The 18,909-nt window shown below is 32.6% G+C and overlaps 2 protein-coding genes and 2 pseudogenes across 4 annotated transcripts in view; 1 reads left to right on the top strand and 3 right to left on the bottom strand.

Annotated features, from left to right (window-relative positions):
• LOC143341307 (uncharacterized) overlaps positions 1-8,345 on the top strand; it is a 54,111-nt gene extending 45,766 nt beyond the window's left edge. For all 3 annotated transcript variants that reach the window (XM_076764150.1, XM_076764152.1, XM_076764151.1), the window contains 7 exons: positions 58-2,916; positions 3,159-3,262; positions 3,348-3,447; positions 6,374-6,455; positions 6,523-6,712; positions 7,015-7,110; positions 7,203-8,345. In XM_076764150.1, coding sequence (XP_076620265.1) covers positions 58-2,916; positions 3,159-3,262; positions 3,348-3,447; positions 6,374-6,455; positions 6,523-6,712; positions 7,015-7,110; positions 7,203-7,355 — 3,584 coding nt within the window. In that variant the 3' untranslated portion in view covers positions 7,356-8,345. The remainder of the gene's footprint in view (positions 1-57; positions 2,917-3,158; positions 3,263-3,347; positions 3,448-6,373; positions 6,456-6,522; positions 6,713-7,014; positions 7,111-7,202) is intronic.
• Positions 8,346-8,735: 390 nt separating this feature from the next.
• Positions 8,736-9,628, bottom strand: LOC143341309 (protein lethal(2)essential for life pseudogene; annotated as a pseudogene).
• Positions 9,629-12,362: 2,734 nt separating this feature from the next.
• Positions 12,363-14,516, bottom strand: LOC143341308 (protein lethal(2)essential for life). The gene has a single exon (XM_076764154.1). It carries the CDS (start codon positions 13,376-13,378, stop codon positions 12,710-12,712), a length of 669 nt encoding a protein of 222 aa, XP_076620269.1. The 5' UTR covers positions 13,379-14,516; the 3' UTR covers positions 12,363-12,709.
• A 1,935-nt stretch (positions 14,517-16,451) lies between these two features.
• Positions 16,452-17,957, bottom strand: LOC143340807 (protein lethal(2)essential for life pseudogene; annotated as a pseudogene).
• Positions 17,958-18,909: the final 952 nt, after the last annotated feature.

Here is an 18,909-nt window from a genome sequence, read left to right as displayed (position 1 = left end):
CGTAAAGTTGTTTGCAAGTATCTTGCAGACTCGTTAACCGTTGGTTTAAACTTCTAGAAAAGCTACTGTCTCTGAAGGAGGAGATCGAGAAAAAGCACCAGTGCCTTCAGAACGCGTACGAGCAGCTTTACGTGGACTACAACCAGGCTCAGGATAAGGTCGTCCAGTTGGAAGATAGGCTTACGAACACCGTGAAACGTGTCCAGGTCGAGACAGTGTCTCTTCCTGTGCAAACTGCACGCGTGGAGATCGAGGACAGACTCGTTCAAACGGACATTCCTGAAACGAACGAAGAGAAGAACGATATAACCGATATCGGCGAGCTGACCGTGAGAGTACAGGATATTTTGAAAAACACTTTTGTAGAAACGGAGCCCGGTGTGTCGATCTTCGAGACTGTCGCGAAGCAATACGTCGACGCGAAATGGAAGAGGGACGTTTTGGAGAAAACGGCGATGGAGCTGAACCGAAAACTGAAGGAGGCCGTGGAGGCGAAAGACTATTTGCAAGACGCGTGCTACGATATGCAGATACACAACGACTCGCTATTACTGGAGATTCAGGATTTAAAATTAAATTTACCGTCCATACCGGAGGCGAGCGAGGAACGCGTCGCCTGGCTGGAATCGGAAACTGAATCATTGCACGAGCAGGTGAAGCGGCTTCAAACGAAGAACACCGCGCTAAGGAGAGAAAATGCAAAGCTGGGTGGAGGCGGTATGAACGAAATACGATTAGAGAATCAAGGGCATCCAGGAACTGGGTCTAAAAATAGAAAGCTAACTAGATTAGAAGACATCCCAGAAGGTGTCGAGGAGACCGACAGCGCGGTGGAGAATCTGAATAACAGGTTGCACACAACGTTGGATGAGAATGACGAATTACGAAGGAAGATCGATGTGCTGGAGAATACGGAGAAAGAAACGCAAGAGCAGCTTCGAATGTCGTTGGAGAAGTGTAAAGGTTTGGACGAGAACATCGAGTTCATCGAGGAACTGAAACTCGAACTCGAAAACGTGAAACGGGAACTAAAGACGTCGATATCCAATAAGAAACAATTGGAAAATAATTTGGCGCTTTTACAGGAAACGAAAGATGGAATCCACAAGGAGAACGAAGAATTGTATCAGAAAATCAAACAGCTGGAGATGGGAGCCTCGAGGTGGTCTGAAATAAATTTGGAAAAGGAAAATAACGTGTTACAGGAGCTGCAAGAACAGCTCGGCAGAGTCAGTCGCGAGAAAGACGATTTGGAATATGATATATTGAATATGCGAAAAGAATTAGACGAGGCGTTTAATCAGATAGATACGAAGGAAAGTCATATAACGAAATTAAATCAAGATAATGAAAATTTAATGAAGGAAAAGAATTCGTTGTTGGAGCAATTAACTGCTATTCAGGATGAGTCCAATGATAAAATAGACTTGGTAAATACAGAGAAATCTTTGCTTGAACAAGAACAGATAGAATTGAAAGAAATAGAAGCAAACAAGGAGAAAGAATTAAATGAACTCAAGGAACAATTACGCGAATCGGAGGGAAGGTACACAAAATTAGAGAACGAGTTTTCGTCTGTAAATGTGAAAGCTGAGCAACTTCGGTTGCAGAATGAAAATCTTCAAAATGAAGTCATAAAACAGGAAGAACTTAAGAATGAATTGGATCGTACAAAATCAACTATTGAAAGGCTAAATTCTATAGAGAACGATTATAGTAAATTAGTAAAAGAAGTGGAAACATTACGTGAGAAGGAGAAAGCACTAATAGCTTTACAGGAACATTTCACAAAATTAATGGAGGAAAATAAAAATTTAATTAGTCTAAACGAATCGACTCAAGATGAGCTTATGCAAATGCAGAACAGGGAACTGGTAAATCATCCAAACGAAAATAACTGTGATAATGAAAAACAACAGATTATAGACCTATTAGAAGAAAAGACGCGAGAAAACGATGCCTTGAAAATTAATAACGACAAACTAATGGCGGAAATCATAGAATCGCAAAAGAAATTACAAAATATCATTGAGAGTAACAAAGAATCGACCGATATGGCGAAGCAAACGATAGAAAGCTTATCCCATCTTATCAGTAAGAAGGATGAAGAAATTGATAGTTTAAAAGCAACGCTGGACCTTGCCAAAAATAATACGGAAATGTCAGATAATTTCGCGACTATAAAGAACGAAAGGGACGAACTCGTCAAACTTGTTACTGTCAAGCACAACGAAAGCTTACAGTATCATGGTGAAATTCAAAGGTTGACGCATCTATTGACCGAGCAAGCGTCGAAAATCCAAAATTTGGTATCAGAGAAAGAAAAAGATTTATCTCAATTGACGGAAACGAACGCGGAACTTTTGTGGGCAAAGAACGAATTACAGGTAGCTCAACAGCGTTTGAAACACACCGAAAATAGCATCGCCAATGAAACTTGCGGAATCGTCGAACATTCCAAGCAAATAGCAGAAATTGCGCTCCTTAACGAAAAGTGTGATGCGTTGGAGGCAAGTCTAATACAGGAGCAATCTAATAACAGGATGCTGCAGCATCAGTTTAGCGAAAGCCAAAATAAAGAGGCGAATGCTGCAAAAGAATTGGAAAGGCTACGAACGCATTTGGTTGAAATAGAGTCCACTTACACGGAAGAAGCTCTGATCGCCGAAGAGACACGGAACGAATTAGAAGCAAAATTGCTGCAAGCTGAAGAGAAAGTAAAATCTAGTTCTACCGCGTATACGTCAGCTAATATTAGAGCGAATCAACAAGTGGAAACTTTGCAACAGCAAATAACACTGATAATTCAACAAAGAGATGAAATACAAAACAAGTTGTCCACTGCTGAAGATACAATATTATCGCAAGCTGCATCTCTAACTAATCTGCAGTTCGTTTTAGAACAGTTTCAACGAGGTAAATATACAGGGTGTTCGGCCACCCCTGGGAAAAATTTTAATGGGAGATTCTAGAGGCGAAAATAAGACGGAAATCAAGAATATCAATTTGTTGATTGAGGCTTCGTTAAAAAGTAGAATGATTCTTCTGTATACATATTTGCAAATTTTATCGTTTCGATTGCTTCATCGGAATCAAGCTATATATTTTAGACTTATTGTAAATAATTAAACTTATAATGTACATGACTCTTATTTCAGATAAGGAAAGAGACATAAAAGCAGCAATGGAAAGACTTCAAGCTAAGCTAAACGATTCGTATAAGAAACAAGAAGAGCTAGTCAATGATGCTACCAATCTGAAGGTAGATTTACATACTTGTTCATAAATATATAAATATTAAATTACATAAGAAATAATTCTACATTATATTTCATATCTATTTACAGGAGCAATTAGCTGAAGCTAAAGAATGCTTACAAGCGGCATCCAGATTAAGCGAACAACTTGATAAAAAGACAGAACGAATCGAGCAACTGAACCAAGAAGGTACCCGATTTAATAATTATTATAGAATTTTATTTTTGCCTGCATCTTGCTCCTTTTTACCTTTCGCATGATTAGCATTTTTTCGCAATTAAAACATTTCGTAAATCATTATATTTTACCAAAAACAACGTCATAGAGTCTTAATATGTTTATGAAATAAATCAATACTTTTTAATTCACAAACAATTGTTATACAGGTTTTACATGTTTGAATACGTTATATTAGGTCATTTGCGAGAACTTTTGCTAAACGTAAGTAAATAATATGTCTATGTGCTTATTTGGTGTGGTTATATATATATATACATATATATTCGGGGTTTGTGTGTTATTTTTAATGCGACTTATACCATATATAAAGTTAAAAAAGCCAATAAGCCAGAAATATTTAAAATAATTTAACTTCTCAGCTAGATTGCTTAATTATTGAACTTTACAACGTAAATTGCTGAATGACAATAGATATTGAATGCTATCATGTTGAGAATAATTCACTATTTTACTGTATTACAATTTTTGTTGCACATGCACTTATTATTTTTATATTTTATAATACAATTAAATTTTCCTTGTAAGTGAATTATTCTTACGTGAAAAATATTTTTTAAGAAAATTCTTAAAAACATTTATATTTTATTCAATTTGATCATGTAAAGCGTATTGTATTTAGACTAAATTAAAAACACTTTGTGATCTTTTGTAATCATTGGTGAATATATTAACCCTCTATTGCATAGTGTAGCCGATCAGGAACACAAAAAAAATAATTCCCGTAAAATTCGTAGAGAGAATTTTTAGAAAATTTTTTCTACGAATTTTATAGGATTCACGCATATTTTCTGTAGGTTCAGCTGCTTATTGTTTAATTCGAACGGCAATTACTTTATGCATATATAAACAGCCAAAAAGTAATTTCTTTTTCAAAAGATAAAATAAAATTCATGCAATAGTGGGTTATCTTGTATGTATAATCACACAAACATTGCATCATTACTATTACTGGTATGGTGTTATGAATAATGCAAGAAAATGTAGATATTAATATTAATTATTCCTAAAAATACTGCTAATTCCTTTTTATGTATAAAGTAGGAAAGCACATTCAATTAAATGATGGAAAAGAATCTGGTGCTGTAATAGCTTGCTATGAATCAACATGCCAAATATCACACACTCTAATTATAATTTATCCACTGGTGAAATGGTTGAATCCCATTCTATAATTACTAGTTTGAGTGTGATCTGTGACTAATCTGCAAAAGCAAACATATAGAAACTCCGGTTACGTAGTCAAATATCAGCTGGTAATTCTGGGATTTTTGACAATAGCTCAGGATTCTTGCTGGTATCCGGCTACGAACTGGATCGTCGCCTTAGCACACTAAATCACATCTTCGTTGGCTCATGCATTGCCACTGGTGCTGGTACTATCTTTTTTCATATTTCTACATAAAAATTCTTGATCTTTTAAGTAAAGTACTATTAAAAGATAAGAAATAAACAAAAAACTTAACTGTATATATTTCTATATCTATGTAAGATTACTTTTTTCCAATTTGATATATCATAACTTTTTATTCGTATCATTATAAACATTGTCACTAATTCTTTTTATACTTCTTTTGCACTTGATGATTTGATTGATCTTGCAATTTATGCAATTGAGTTATTGGTGCACATACAATCTAAGAACAATATGGTAGGTAATATCATGACCAGTCCTTGAAACAAAATACTAATTACAATGAGTTGCAACATTACTATACCCTATAGTTAAACTATTAAATTATTTGTATGATCGCATGTGTACTCAATTGTATAATCACTTTAATTGTATCTACATCATGTGACTTATAAGTTTGTTATTCAGGTATAAAAGAGCTATGTATTTATATCATTTTTGCTATGGGTACTATAATATTGTGAATATAATAATTTTACTATTAAGTTTGTTAAGCATTTCACTAATAAAACAAGATTTTTAATTCAATATATATATATTAGGATAACACATAACACATTCTATAAGGAAAAGAAATATATAAAACCATACATACATAGAATTTGGTAACGCTAGCGTGGGTAATCTCATGCGGTAACTGTGAGCGTGAAAATTGTAAAAGCTCATATTACCTCGTGGGGTTTCCCACCCGTTGCCATTATCCTACAAGGATGAAAGCATGTAATTAAAAACTTTCATTTTGCTATCTACAATATAATGTATACTTTTATTTTATTTTATTCTATTTTGTATAACTAATTTTTAATTTATTTTATTTTTGTACCAATCTACTATCAAATTTAAAATGACCACTTCTTTTATTTTGCGTATCTAATGTCATATTTTATATAAATGAAAGTATTTTATGCTTTATTATATTTGACAAAAATTATTTTAATAGATGAAATAAAATATTATCTTGTTATGAAATTATAATAAAGCAACTATTGTATTCCAATGTAATGGTTTATATGATTATAACATACTAATTGTATTGTTATATTGTAACATACTAAAGTACTTATTACTATATTAATATAGCTTTCTTACTTCTAGTGGCATGTGTGAAAATTAGTTTGCTAGTATGGCATGATAAATGAAGAATGCAGCATGAGCAATCAAGACATGGGTGTGAGTATTACATCAGGTACTGGTGTGATATTCAGACAACCAGTACTTGTGTTATACTTACGCTCATGTCTTTTCAACCTTCGAGTCTGCCAACTTTACAACGCTGGAATGCACATGTACAAAAATGAAACATACAAAATACTAAACTTCCTTAAATAGTTAATAATTCTACTTAAATTCCATTTGCAAGCCCATTATCAAATTGACAATGTTATAAAACTTATCCTCTTACGATATTCATTATTCTTTGTATTTATAACTGTGTTTCTTATATCTTTTATTATTTATTTATAGTGGACCGATTGACGAATCTTGTAAATACTGCTGATCACAGAATAGAAGAAGCAAAACAAAGCGAAGAGGGACAAATCGATAAGTTAGTCGCCTTTTAATTCCATTATAGAAAATTGGCAGTAATTGTGAAAAAGCGTTTAATTTTTCAGAACTCTCGTTAAAAATCTTTTCTTGAGTTACCTGTTGTCATCGGCAGCGGACAAATCTTCGGTGCTCAGAGTATTCTCTACCATTTTGGAGTTCAGTGATGTAGAAAAAGAAAAAGTTGGTTTGAGCAACGCGACAACGCAAAATAGTTGGTTCTCGCGTTTAAGTAGCGGGTCTACCGTAGTTAATAAGGTAAACAAATTTTTATTGATAACTCGTTTTTCCTGGACCGTTTACTATATAATTAAATACATCTGACTCAAAAAGAATTCGTGAAATCACTGTCCGTTAAACACGTTCGCGAATTTTAAACCGAATGCAGTAGCATTCGAGATATCGAATTGATAGCATTATGGCGCGGAGTCGATATTATCTCGATACTGTTAATTTTTTTTTTTAAATTTAAATTGTAAATATTTTATACTTCTTACATATCTTATAAACATATTCTTTTTTTGTCACTATATTATTATATATATAATTGTATTTTTCAGGATCAAGATACATCTCTATCAGCCGCGTTCGTAAGATTCCTAGAAAGCGAATCAAAACCTAAACCGCAATTACCTGCACTACCAATTCAAACATCGGTAAGAATATTCGTGTCATATACATATATGCATATATTTTACAAAATCCTATGTTCTAATATTTATTTTTTTTTTCATTCATCTATATGCAGCCTTTACCAAGACCTGGCCACAGTAGACAACATTCAACATCATCAACCCAATCTACTTTACTGCTTTCTAATGTAAATCTTCCAACATTCCCGGACTTTGTTCCAGCCAGAAATACGGGTTCTATTTTAAAAGAAGTGCTGAAGGATAGCTGATATTAAAACTTCCAATATAATTTGTGCTTTGTAAATCTCCAGACTATAATGAAAAGGAACGTTTAAAGAATAATTTAAATACCGAATTTTATTGAATGAGAACGTAAAAACACGGTTGCAAAATAAAACCAAGCACGTTGTGTTTCTCTAGAAAAAAAAAAATATAATATATACCGACAAATTATTGGCAGTAACAATTGTTCCCAAAATTATAATGACACGTTATTTTTTTAAAATTGAATTTTGTGTATAAGACGGTAACCTGAATTCTTTCAAAAATCTTATTTTAATATGTTGTGATGATTACAATACAAATATTTAATCTTTATTTAAAAACTCAATTTTTCTTGCTGACAATAATCTTGTAATATAGTAGTCTTCGTATAAAATTTCTGTCAATTTGAAAAATAATCTACAACTATACCGGTTTAATCAGAAAGATTAACATCAAATATGTTACCTAAAATTACAACGAATGAAATAGTAAATATGTGGGGTCCATCGCTTTCCATACTCGCTTTTCCTCTCGCAAGCACTCGATCGACTCCCAATATTCCGGCGTCTAAGACAGGGTCTGCTAGAACTAGGATGCCTTACCGACGAGTCCGCTAGCAGACCCGGGACAAAACGCTTCCCTACCCTTTCTTTTCCATCTCTTTGACAGGACCCCCCCCCCCCCTCCAAAATAACGTGTATTTACAGTATTAAATATTTGTATCTATATTTTGTGCTACACATTCAAGTATCTTTCAGTTTACTTATGAAATTAAAATGTCACAGATTTAATATAATCTAACTTTAAATTTATACACAGTAAAATGCAGGCTCTATTTATATTCTTGTAGTCTTAAATGTTATAATACTCTGTAAGGTAACATTGTTAAGCTAGGTCTTTTAGTTTTGCATCAAATGTATATAAAATAAATAATGTAACTGAAAATAGACACGAAATGGTGGGCTAGCAATAAATATGTAACAAATTTACAATTACATGCTGTAAGTGCTTCCATTGTATAAACTATAATTTTTCATGTGAATTTCAAATACATGCAGTCTTTTCACCTATAAATTTATAAATTTATGGATACGGACATTCACTAAAATATATAATATTTAATAATATAATGTATAAATACAGGTCTCTTACTGTAAAATTTTGCTTTCTTTTTATAGAATTTCCATTAAGGTGACAATCTTTGTTATATGTACATAACATTACTAAAAATTACTAAATATCATAGCTCTCGATATTTGTTCTCTAAACTTATTTTTGGACAAAATTTAACAGTTTCGAATCAAAAAATTACAATTCCTACATATATGTTTTAAACCTGGTACACATTACCTAAGGGAAAGATGAGGAGTGTAATTAAGTCAACATTTAAATTTATGAGTTTTATTTAAAACAAAATTCTTAAACTACAATTTACAAAAATCAAAATATGACATATTGATAAAAGGATTTGGAAAGTACATGAGTATGGAAACAGGAACACGAAATATAATAGAGTATAAATTTTGCATTTTTGTAGTCTATTTTTCTTCCTCCTTCTTCTCTTCTTTCTTCTCCTCCAGAGATTCCTTCAATGCTGGCTTGCCGGTCTTTTCAATAGAGATAACTCTCTCGCCTTCAACTTGTGGTTTTTCTTTTCTAGGTGCACTAATACTAAGTACACCGTCGGACGATAAACTAGACGATACCTGATCAATATCGCATTGTTCAGGAATCAAATATTTCCTGACAAATTGTCGCGAAATCCACCCATGTTCGTCTTGCTTTTCTTCGTGTTTACCCTCGACGATAACACATTTGTCGACGACCTTGACGTTAATTTCGTCCGGTTTGAATTGCTGAACATCCAAGACCACCTGGAATTTATCTTTATCTGCCTTGACGGTGGATGTGCCTCCGCCCTCGCCTTTTCGCAGGAGTTCGCCCCAAGGTCTGTAGTATCTCAACGGATCTCTCATCATTAATCTTCTATCCGCTTGTCTAGGCACCATATATTGATCGAGAATGTTCGCGTTCAGCAATTGTTCAGGGTATAATCCCAAACCAAAATTCTGGTCAAAAAGACGATGCGGCCGGTCTAAATCTTCCCACCAGTCAGAGAACAGCAGTGGAATCAAAGCCATTTTTTCACTGAATTACTTGATATACTTTTACGTTAAACAACGGATTCCTTGCGAATCTCTTATAAATAATTTGCTTTCAGCACTTGTACTTCAGATGTTTCTCTCACGATCGTTTTCGGTATACTGTTGCTACGCATCGCAGCTCGCCTATTTATACCGGCACCAGTTGGCGATAGGTAGTGTCCAGAACGTTCTGTCTTACGTACGTTTATTTTCGAGAATATTCACAATTTTATTAATCACGAATTATTTTTAGCATATAAACCATTTTAAAATTGTTATTAACGTAAATATTCGTATAATAAACGAGTATTTATATTATAAATATGCGATTGAACGAAATTTCTTACTACGCAAACGCAATGTACTCGGCGTATTAATATCGTACATTGCCGAAAATGATTACTTTTATTTACAATGACACATACTTTATTTTGAGATATAGTTTTGTACTGAAAAGAGATCATTTATTATTCTTATTTTTTTTTTAAGTAAAGAAATATTGACATTATTTATTTGTCGGCATTTCGTATTTCACTTTTCAAATTACAATTTATCGAATTATATCGTTTCACAAACATATTTTTAAAGATACCCAATAATATTATTTCCTATTTTGTCTTGGATTAACATTTATTGCGTTAACAAAAAGAAAGTCAAATTTAATGTAACCAATATCTTGTATTTCTGAAGGTAACCTAATCTGTAGCATCATTGTAAAAAACGCGATATATATTCTGGAAATTTAGTACATACGTGCGTATGTATACATATGTCAGAATAGTATGTAAGTACGTCATTGGGTGTGGTTCGATTCAAATTTCCAGTGATTATACGCTTCTAAAATCACATATCTATGCACTAATTAATTAAATGGACAATCGTGTTTCAATCTATTATTATATATATATAGAAATACAAATACAATCTTAAGCTTTCATTATCTTCAAAATTAAAAGAGCAATTTTTTTATTACTCGTTTATCTTATCATTAAAACATCGAGACTGATATGTTATTATAAGAATATTCTCGAATAGCCGACTAACAATATTACTGTTCTGTTTTGACTTTTAATTATTAATTATTGTACATTATGAAAAATAATTTCGTAATTATTTATTATTGTGGCATACGTACATTAGTGTTACGTCAATGTATGTACAATTGTAGAAAATTGTTTGTTGTTAGCGTTTATCTATTAATAGTCTATGATTTTGCAGCACTTCCACAAAATTCTACACTTTTCTATATTGTTCCATTGAGCAGAATGAATCATGAGAAGTATCTTTTTATAATAGTAACGTAATATTTGGAAAGATCAAATTCTATGAATTCATTTGAATATAAATATATAATTTGTTGAAAATAAATCATCGTTAGTAATTGTTTATTAATAGGCCAATGATTTGACAGCGTTTCGGGAAAATTCTACACTTCTCTGCATTATTCCAATGAGTAAAATAAATCAATAGGTGGATCTTTTTATAATAATAACGTAATATATAAAAAGTTCAAATTATGAGAATATTCGAAAAAGAATTATTAAAAAAAAAAGTTACTAGACATTCAATATAAAAATAAACGTTTTTAAATCGTTTCAAGTTGTACAGTGAACAGTGTAACTTGTAAATTTAAAAACAAGCATGAAGATAAAATAACTATGGAATTGATTTTATTCAAAATAATTGAAATACTTCATAAATATATAAATATATATTTATAAATTTTCAAAAATTTATATAGTACTTTGTTATTTAATACTGTTAAAAGTATACATTGACAAATATATGGAAATTATATATTAAATAATTGTGCAGTTAAAATTTCAAAATACTCGTACGATCTTGAAATAATAGATATATTTTCTTGGCATACGACGTAGAAATATTCGTGACCTTAGTCACATCCAACGGACGGTTATCCGTTACCTCTCAAGACGCACATATGTACATATTTATGTGTATGTACATTCTACGTATTTTATTACGTTCTCAAACAAAAGGTAGTGCTACAATAAAACAGCAGATATGACCAACATGTTTTTGTTTCCATTAGGTTTCACGGATTCAGTCTAATTAATATAAATAATATAATACTATTGTTATCTACTTTTACGTAATCGTGTGTTAACGAAAAATTACGTTTTGTTCTATATTTTTGTCAATTCTAAATATACATTACAATTTATTGAAATCATAAATTAAATTAGCCAATCATGTACATATATAGTCTATTCCAGTTAATATCTACTTTACTTTAACCTTGCCAGACGAAAACAGTATTTCAGCAGTATTGATTTGCCATTTCCCAAGCCAAACAACTTCACTTCAAATAAAACCTGTTTCACAAAGATCGATAACTGGCAAAAATTTACATATCTTGAGTTAGTAATATTAATGAAACACGTTTATGTTATGAATGTCTGTCCAAAGGTACAACTTTGTTCACTATTACATTAATCTACTCTATCTAGATAATTTCTATTTTTACACCACAGTGTAAAATCGATCTTTCTGGGGGCTTCTAAGCTGCCAACTTACTCATGTTGGCTGCAAGCCCACATACTGAATTTATGTTTATCCTACAAGTCATTGCACTCGCGATAATTCTAGATATGCCTATTTACAGTTTGAAGTATTTTTAACAAGATAACAAAATTTATTAATTTCTAGTTTTACTTTATTCTACGATTAAAAAATGTTTTAAAACATATACTAACATCGTGTTAATAAAAGGCGCGAATTAGAAATTTTCCATTTAATTTTAGCAAATTAAATATTCGTCGAGTAATATAATCATAGCAGACTATTTAAAAATTAATTTTTGTAGGAAAAAGAAGAGATACATGAATAGTAAATACATTGTTTGAATCAGAAAAACAATTTATTTCTTATAGAATGAATTATACAAAATTCTATGACATTTGTACTTTTATGCAATACGAAACACTATCTATCATAAATAATATATTGCATATTTTACATCGATTATACGTATTACATTATAACAAATAATTTTAAAAAGAACAAATTTGAAAAAGCAATTAGGAACATGTTTTACACGTCTAAGGATAAGTTATAATGTTCTAGGTTATGTTGTAAGTATTAATAAATGTTATTAGAACATTTATAATGCTGTAATCTGTGTTTACAGTATAAAAAAGAATGAAACAGTAGTAATAAAAAATGAAATTAATGACGAGGATGATAGATACAATTTATGCATTTTTAGGAGTTCCCTTTCGCCCGCGCTGATGTTGTGATTGTGGCTGCTGTTGTATTCGTTGAGGTTGTTGTTCCTTTTGCGGTTCTGGCGTGCCATTAACTTTATCATCGCAATTAGGCAAAGCAGGTTTTCCAGTATATTGTATCTTTAGTACTCTTTCATTTGATTCGGTCCTTGACGGACTTTTTCTGGGCACAGTGATGGACAAGATACCATCAGACGACAAATGTGATTCTACTTGATCGATATCACACTGCGATGGTACAATGTATTTTCTGAGAAACTTTCTCGAAATCCAGCCTTGATCATCCTGTCTTTCTTCATGTTCTGCTTGAACAACAACGTTATGGTCTACCACTTTAACATTAACCTCTTCCGGTGTGAAATGTGACACATCTAAAGTAACTTCGAACTTATCCTTGTCAGGCTTTACAGTGGATACACCTCGTTTATTTTTAAGCGTATTCTTTGAAAATGGATGATAGCGACGATTTCTAGTGAGTTTATGAGGTCGATAGAGCAGAAGTTCGGAAGTATATGGTTCCGAATCGTACAACAAATCACTTAGATTTATCGTTGAGCCAAAATCCTGATCCCAAAGATGATGAGGCCGATCTAAACGTTCCCACCAATCGGAATACAATATCGGTAATAGCGACATTGCGTAATTACTTTAACAATTAAAGTGCCCTGTTTGATAATAGGTTACTAAACGTTTACTTTCAAAATTAATGTTATGTAAAATTTATTAATCGCTGATTTATTCGCAGCTGAACCGTTCTATCGTTCTCACGTGAATCAGCCGTTGGCTACCACGCAGTTCTCTTTATACGTATTCGTTGCGCATGAGACAACGTAGTGGGGGCAATAGCACCGTGTATTCGAGAAGAGTCTGGAAAACGCGAAAGCTGTCCTTGAATACAGCTGTCTTTTTCGTATCGACGAGCGCTTCTTTGCGCAGGCTCGTACAATACCACGTAACACAGACTCTGGCTATATTGCATGATGTCACTGCTGCGAGAACTGTTATTAAACATTGAAAACAGGTTTCCCAACGACTGGTGGTCATGGAACGTCTAGAGCACGTCTAGGTCTAAACTTAATCACGCATAGCTATCTACATATCAAATGAAATGTAGTTTGAAGATACGCTAATTTTTCAGTAGTTGACATTGTGATAATAGTAACACACTATTTAAAAAAAAGAACTATTTATTTAATATTAACATTTCAATGTTCGTACATATCTGTAGTCAGCTTAAAAATAAAAAATTAATTGTTAACATTTTGCTCAATACATACGGTTACATATTGACTTCATATTCATTTGGAATGAAGAATATCTACAGATTAGATATTGTTAAACTGACACACAAACATACATGTTACACATTTTTTATGGTAATCGATTTATTAATTACATAAAATGTATTGAGGGATGAACAAATAAAACTATGCATAGGTAATGCAATATTATACAAATATTCTTAAATAGAGAATGATTCAGTCAGTATTAACGTCGAATTAAATTCGACAAATAAAAATACCATAGGTATCAAAGAAAATAAACATCTTAAAGGTGCATTCGAATATAAATAAAATGCATAAATGTAGCTATATTGTAATTTACCGATTTACCGACGACAACGAAAGATACTAACGTGTTCGTCTTGAGATTTCGAAATTGGAATTGGCTTTGTTGGTAAGATTACTTATTATGGAAGTTACTTCTTCACTTCCTTCTGTTTCTTTGAAACAGTTCAGCGAAGCTGATAAGAAAACACCAGTACAGTTAATGCGACTGCCCTCAACAGACTGATATACTTCCCAACATGACCGCAGTATTTAAAGGAAGGCGCTTGAATCGAATATGGCTGCAGATTCAGAAAATTTTCAGGCAGGCGCAAAACGAAAGTTCTTGAACCATTGAGAAATGAGAATGCGTTTTCATTACGCTACAATAAATTTTCTCGCGAGCATTATACAATTTGACATTTGCTGTAGACATTCGTCAGTGTTCCAGATAACTCTAGTGAAAGATAATTTAGAGTAATTTAGAGTAACTTTACGAATGGATATACTTATACAACACGAAATATTACAAGAATATTGGTGGAATGTTGCAAACATTTCTGCAATGTATAAGAAAACCGAGATTAAATAATTAAAATATTAAAAGTCGTGACCATTACTCACACTTTACCTACAGGGTGTTCGGCCACCCCTGAGAAAAATTAAAATGGGAGATTCTAAAGGCCAAAATAAGACGAAAATCAAGAATACCAATTTGTTCATGGAGGCTTCGTTAAAAAGTTATTAAAAAATTAAATTAAAAAATTTCAAATCATTCATGAAAAAATTATTTTTAGTTGCGGGAATCAATTGCAATCATTTTTGATGAATAGACATATTCTCGAAATCCTACCCACTTTCGAGAAAAAAATTCGAGAAGATGTGAAATTTTTAGACGAAATTAAAAAATTTCAAATCGTACTAAAAAAATTATATTTAGTTACAGGGGTCAATTACAAGCATTTTTGGTGAATAGACATACCCCCGAAATTCTACGCACTTTCGAGAAAAAAATTCGAGAAGATGTGAAATTTTTAGACGAAATTAAAAAATTTCAAATCGTACTAAAAAAATTATATTTAGTTATAGGGGTCAATTACAAGCATTTTTGGTGAATAGACATATCCTCGAAATCCTACGCACTTTCGAGAAAAAAATTCTTTACCAAAAATCTAATATGAGGCCAGAAATGCTTCCCTGAAATTTCATGCGAATCTTTAAAATGTCATAACTCCTGAACGGATTGGACGATTTTAATGTTTAAAAAAGCAAACAACGCGTATTTTGATGGACAATATGTAGAAATTCCAAAAATATTCGAAAAGTTGATCCTTGACCCCGTAAACTGAGAAAAACCCAATAAAAATGGTCTAATTTTCAAACAACCATAACTCCTGTAGTAGTGAATATATTTCAATGAAACTTTTTTCTGAAGTGGAGCTCATGAGTACCTACAAAAAAGTATTACACAACTTTTCTGTAGGGCGTCAAATAAAATTACTAAAAATCAAAATCTAATTTTTAAGAGAAATCGACAGGGGGTAGGTGCCTAAATTTTTCGGCGAAAAAAACAAATTTCAAATCGTTCTAGAAAAATTATTTTTAGCTGCGGGGGTCAATTACAATCATTTTTCGTGAATAGACATACCCCCGAAATTCTGCCCACTTTCGAGAAAAAAATTCAAATAGGTAGTGAAATTTTTCGACGGAAAAAAAAAATTTCAAATTGTTTTGGAAAAATTATTTTCGGTTCCTGGAGCCGATTACAATCATTTTTGGTAAATAGACATATCCCCGAAATCCTAAGCACTTTCGAGAAAAAAATTCAAATAGGTGCCGAAATCTTTCGGCGAAATTAAAAAATTTCAAATCATTCAAAAAAAATTATTTTTGGTTGCAAGGGTCAATTATAATCATTTTTGGTCATTAGACATACCCTCGAAATTCTACCCACTTTCGAAAAAAAAATTCTTTACTGAAAATATACTGCGTGGCCGGACATGTTTCTATAACTTTTTAACGAAGCCTCAATCAACAAATTAGAATCCTTGATTTTCGTCTTATTTTGGCCTCTAGAATCTCTCATTAAAATTTTTCCCAGGTACGGCGGAACACCCTGTATGTGAATATGAATAACGTTCGGTCATGGAATAGAAGTACAATTATGTTAATGAAAATATTGATGTTTTATCTGCCGGAGTTATGCTCGAACAATTCAGTTATGTATTATACTATTAAGTTAAATATAAACCACGTAATCATATAGCACATATAATAATAGTACAAGATAACATTATCACAAAGGTACTGTTGTTCAAGTTAAACTATAGCGAAAAAGTGATTCATTAGTTGCATTTATACTTTTAAGCATTATAGAAAATATAAATGGAACAAAAAATTTGCATCATCTATACAAAATTTCCTATCTACTTACAACTAGACATTGGCGCAGGACAGAGGAAGAATTACATTTGGTTAATTTAGTCTTTTTATTAAAAGTCGTAAAAAAAAAACACACTAACGCTTCATTATTAGACTTGACAAGCGTTTCACATCATACATATAAAACATAAAAATTCTTAATGTGTAACAAAAATAACAAGATATAAATTATAATGGAAATATGGAAGATTAAGTCTTATTTCTCAGGTGTCTGTTGATCTGTGGCTTCTGTCGTTTCTTCACGGTTACTGGATTCCTGGGAGGTGGTGGTCGGATTTGCAGCGTTAGAAGAGGTTGTTGATGATTCCGTGGTGTCCATGCGAATAGCAGGTTTACCCGTTTGCACGATCTTGATTGTTCGTTCATTTGCTTTTTCTTCGGATGGTTTCAACGGAGCTGTGATCGTCAAAATTCCATCGGACGAGATGTTCGATGACAGCTGGTCTGTGATCGCTTCTTCGGGTAGCAAATATCTTCTCGAAAACTGTCTCGAGATCAGGCCGTGTTCGTCTCTCTTCTCTTCGTGCTTCGCCTCCACCACGACGAATTTACCAACAAGTTTCACGGATATTTCATCCGGTTTAAATTGTTGCACATCGAGAATCACCTTAAAAGTGTCTTTATCCGCCGTGACAGACGCAGTACCAGTATCGCCATATTGCATCATATCGGACAATTGTTTGTAGTACAAGTTAAGGGCTGATCTGCTCACTGGGTAGAATCTGTCTATCGTACTAGGAAACATCACTTGGCCAGGGTGAAGGCCCAATCCAAAATTTTGATCCATGATACGGTGCGGATGATCCATTTCCGCCCACCAAGCGGAGAGTAACAACGGTAACATTGGCGACATTTTGCGGTTCACTTGAGATTCGATGGTGTACGAAATTTTGCTCGACAGCTAGATATACGTTTCCTTTCTTTTCTTGTACTCGAAAATTTCACTCGTGTGCTTGGGTATGAAATACTCGGTTAATACGCACTTCTTCGATGCCTTCGATGTCTGAAATGTAACTGGAGTTTCGCTCTCCGCGCCGGGTATTTATGTGGAACGGCTTCAAAGTGGTAGTACGTCGACTGTATAGTGTAGACTTTCGAGAAGTTTCTGGGCTATGAACGAAAATAAAGCCGACGTGTTTGTCTCATTGGTTGATAACTAATCGAACGTACTTCGATAACTAATTAACGTGTTTGTTTTTTCTTGATGTATCTTGCGCAAAATTCCGACCAATTGCAAAGCGAGCGAATTGTTTACCTTTTCACGCTTTTCTCGCAGCATGTTAGATTACTCGCTGTAGAGCAAGATTTCGTACACTATCGTTGTCTTCTTTTTATGATGAAATGTTCGTCTTCATTTTAAATTTTAACTGCAATGTTTATTTGACGTTTTTCATTTAACTTGAAAACGTATCAACTATGATTTCTTTATTTACTATCATTCTTCGTTTCACTTTGAAATTGTTAATGTTTTTCCGGCTTAAATTGACGTGTATATTTTTCTGACGTTCAGAATCGAAAATATGTTGTTTTATGTATTTTTGGTAAGCGTATCATGACGTAAATTTAATATTTCAATTGACATTCTAAAACAATCTTTTTAGAAACGTGGAAAATGTTGCAATTAAGTTTCTATTTTGAAAAATTACTTTGTACGATATAACAAATTACAGGGTTTTTAACAAAAGTAGTTATTATACCATGCCACTACTTATCATTAGTCTAAATTAGTACTAATGCATTTTAAAAGCCCTCTAAAAATAATAAACAATATCACCGTATATTTATAATTGAAAATTTGAATTATAAGACATATGTAATATGTTTCTTATAACTTTCGAGTACTTTCGATTTTTTGCAACCTATTGCATCAACCTATTGCTTCTAGAAATATTTCGATAATTCTAGATACTCTTCGGAACACGTCAGAATATTCTTTATCTCGCGTCTGCGCCTAATTGATCATTATTAAAATGAATCCCTCACATATACATTACTTATCATACAAATGCTTATACGTGGCCGTATCACTTTCACCGTGATTTTTTTATAATTCTAGTGAAATACTAAAACCAGAGCCTCAGGCCTCGAAGATGCAAACTGTAACGTTTATGAAACGTCGACAAATTGTTGAACCTTAACAAAAACCTTGGATGACCTTGGATTAACCTTGGATAAATT

The sequence above is a fragment of the Colletes latitarsis genome, chromosome 4, assembly GCF_051014445.1.
Source record: "Colletes latitarsis isolate SP2378_abdomen chromosome 4, iyColLati1, whole genome shotgun sequence".
NCBI lineage: Eukaryota > Metazoa > Arthropoda > Insecta > Hymenoptera > Colletidae > Colletes > Colletes latitarsis.
Note: the sequence above shows the minus strand (reverse complement) of the source record. Positions and strands in the feature narration are given on the sequence as shown.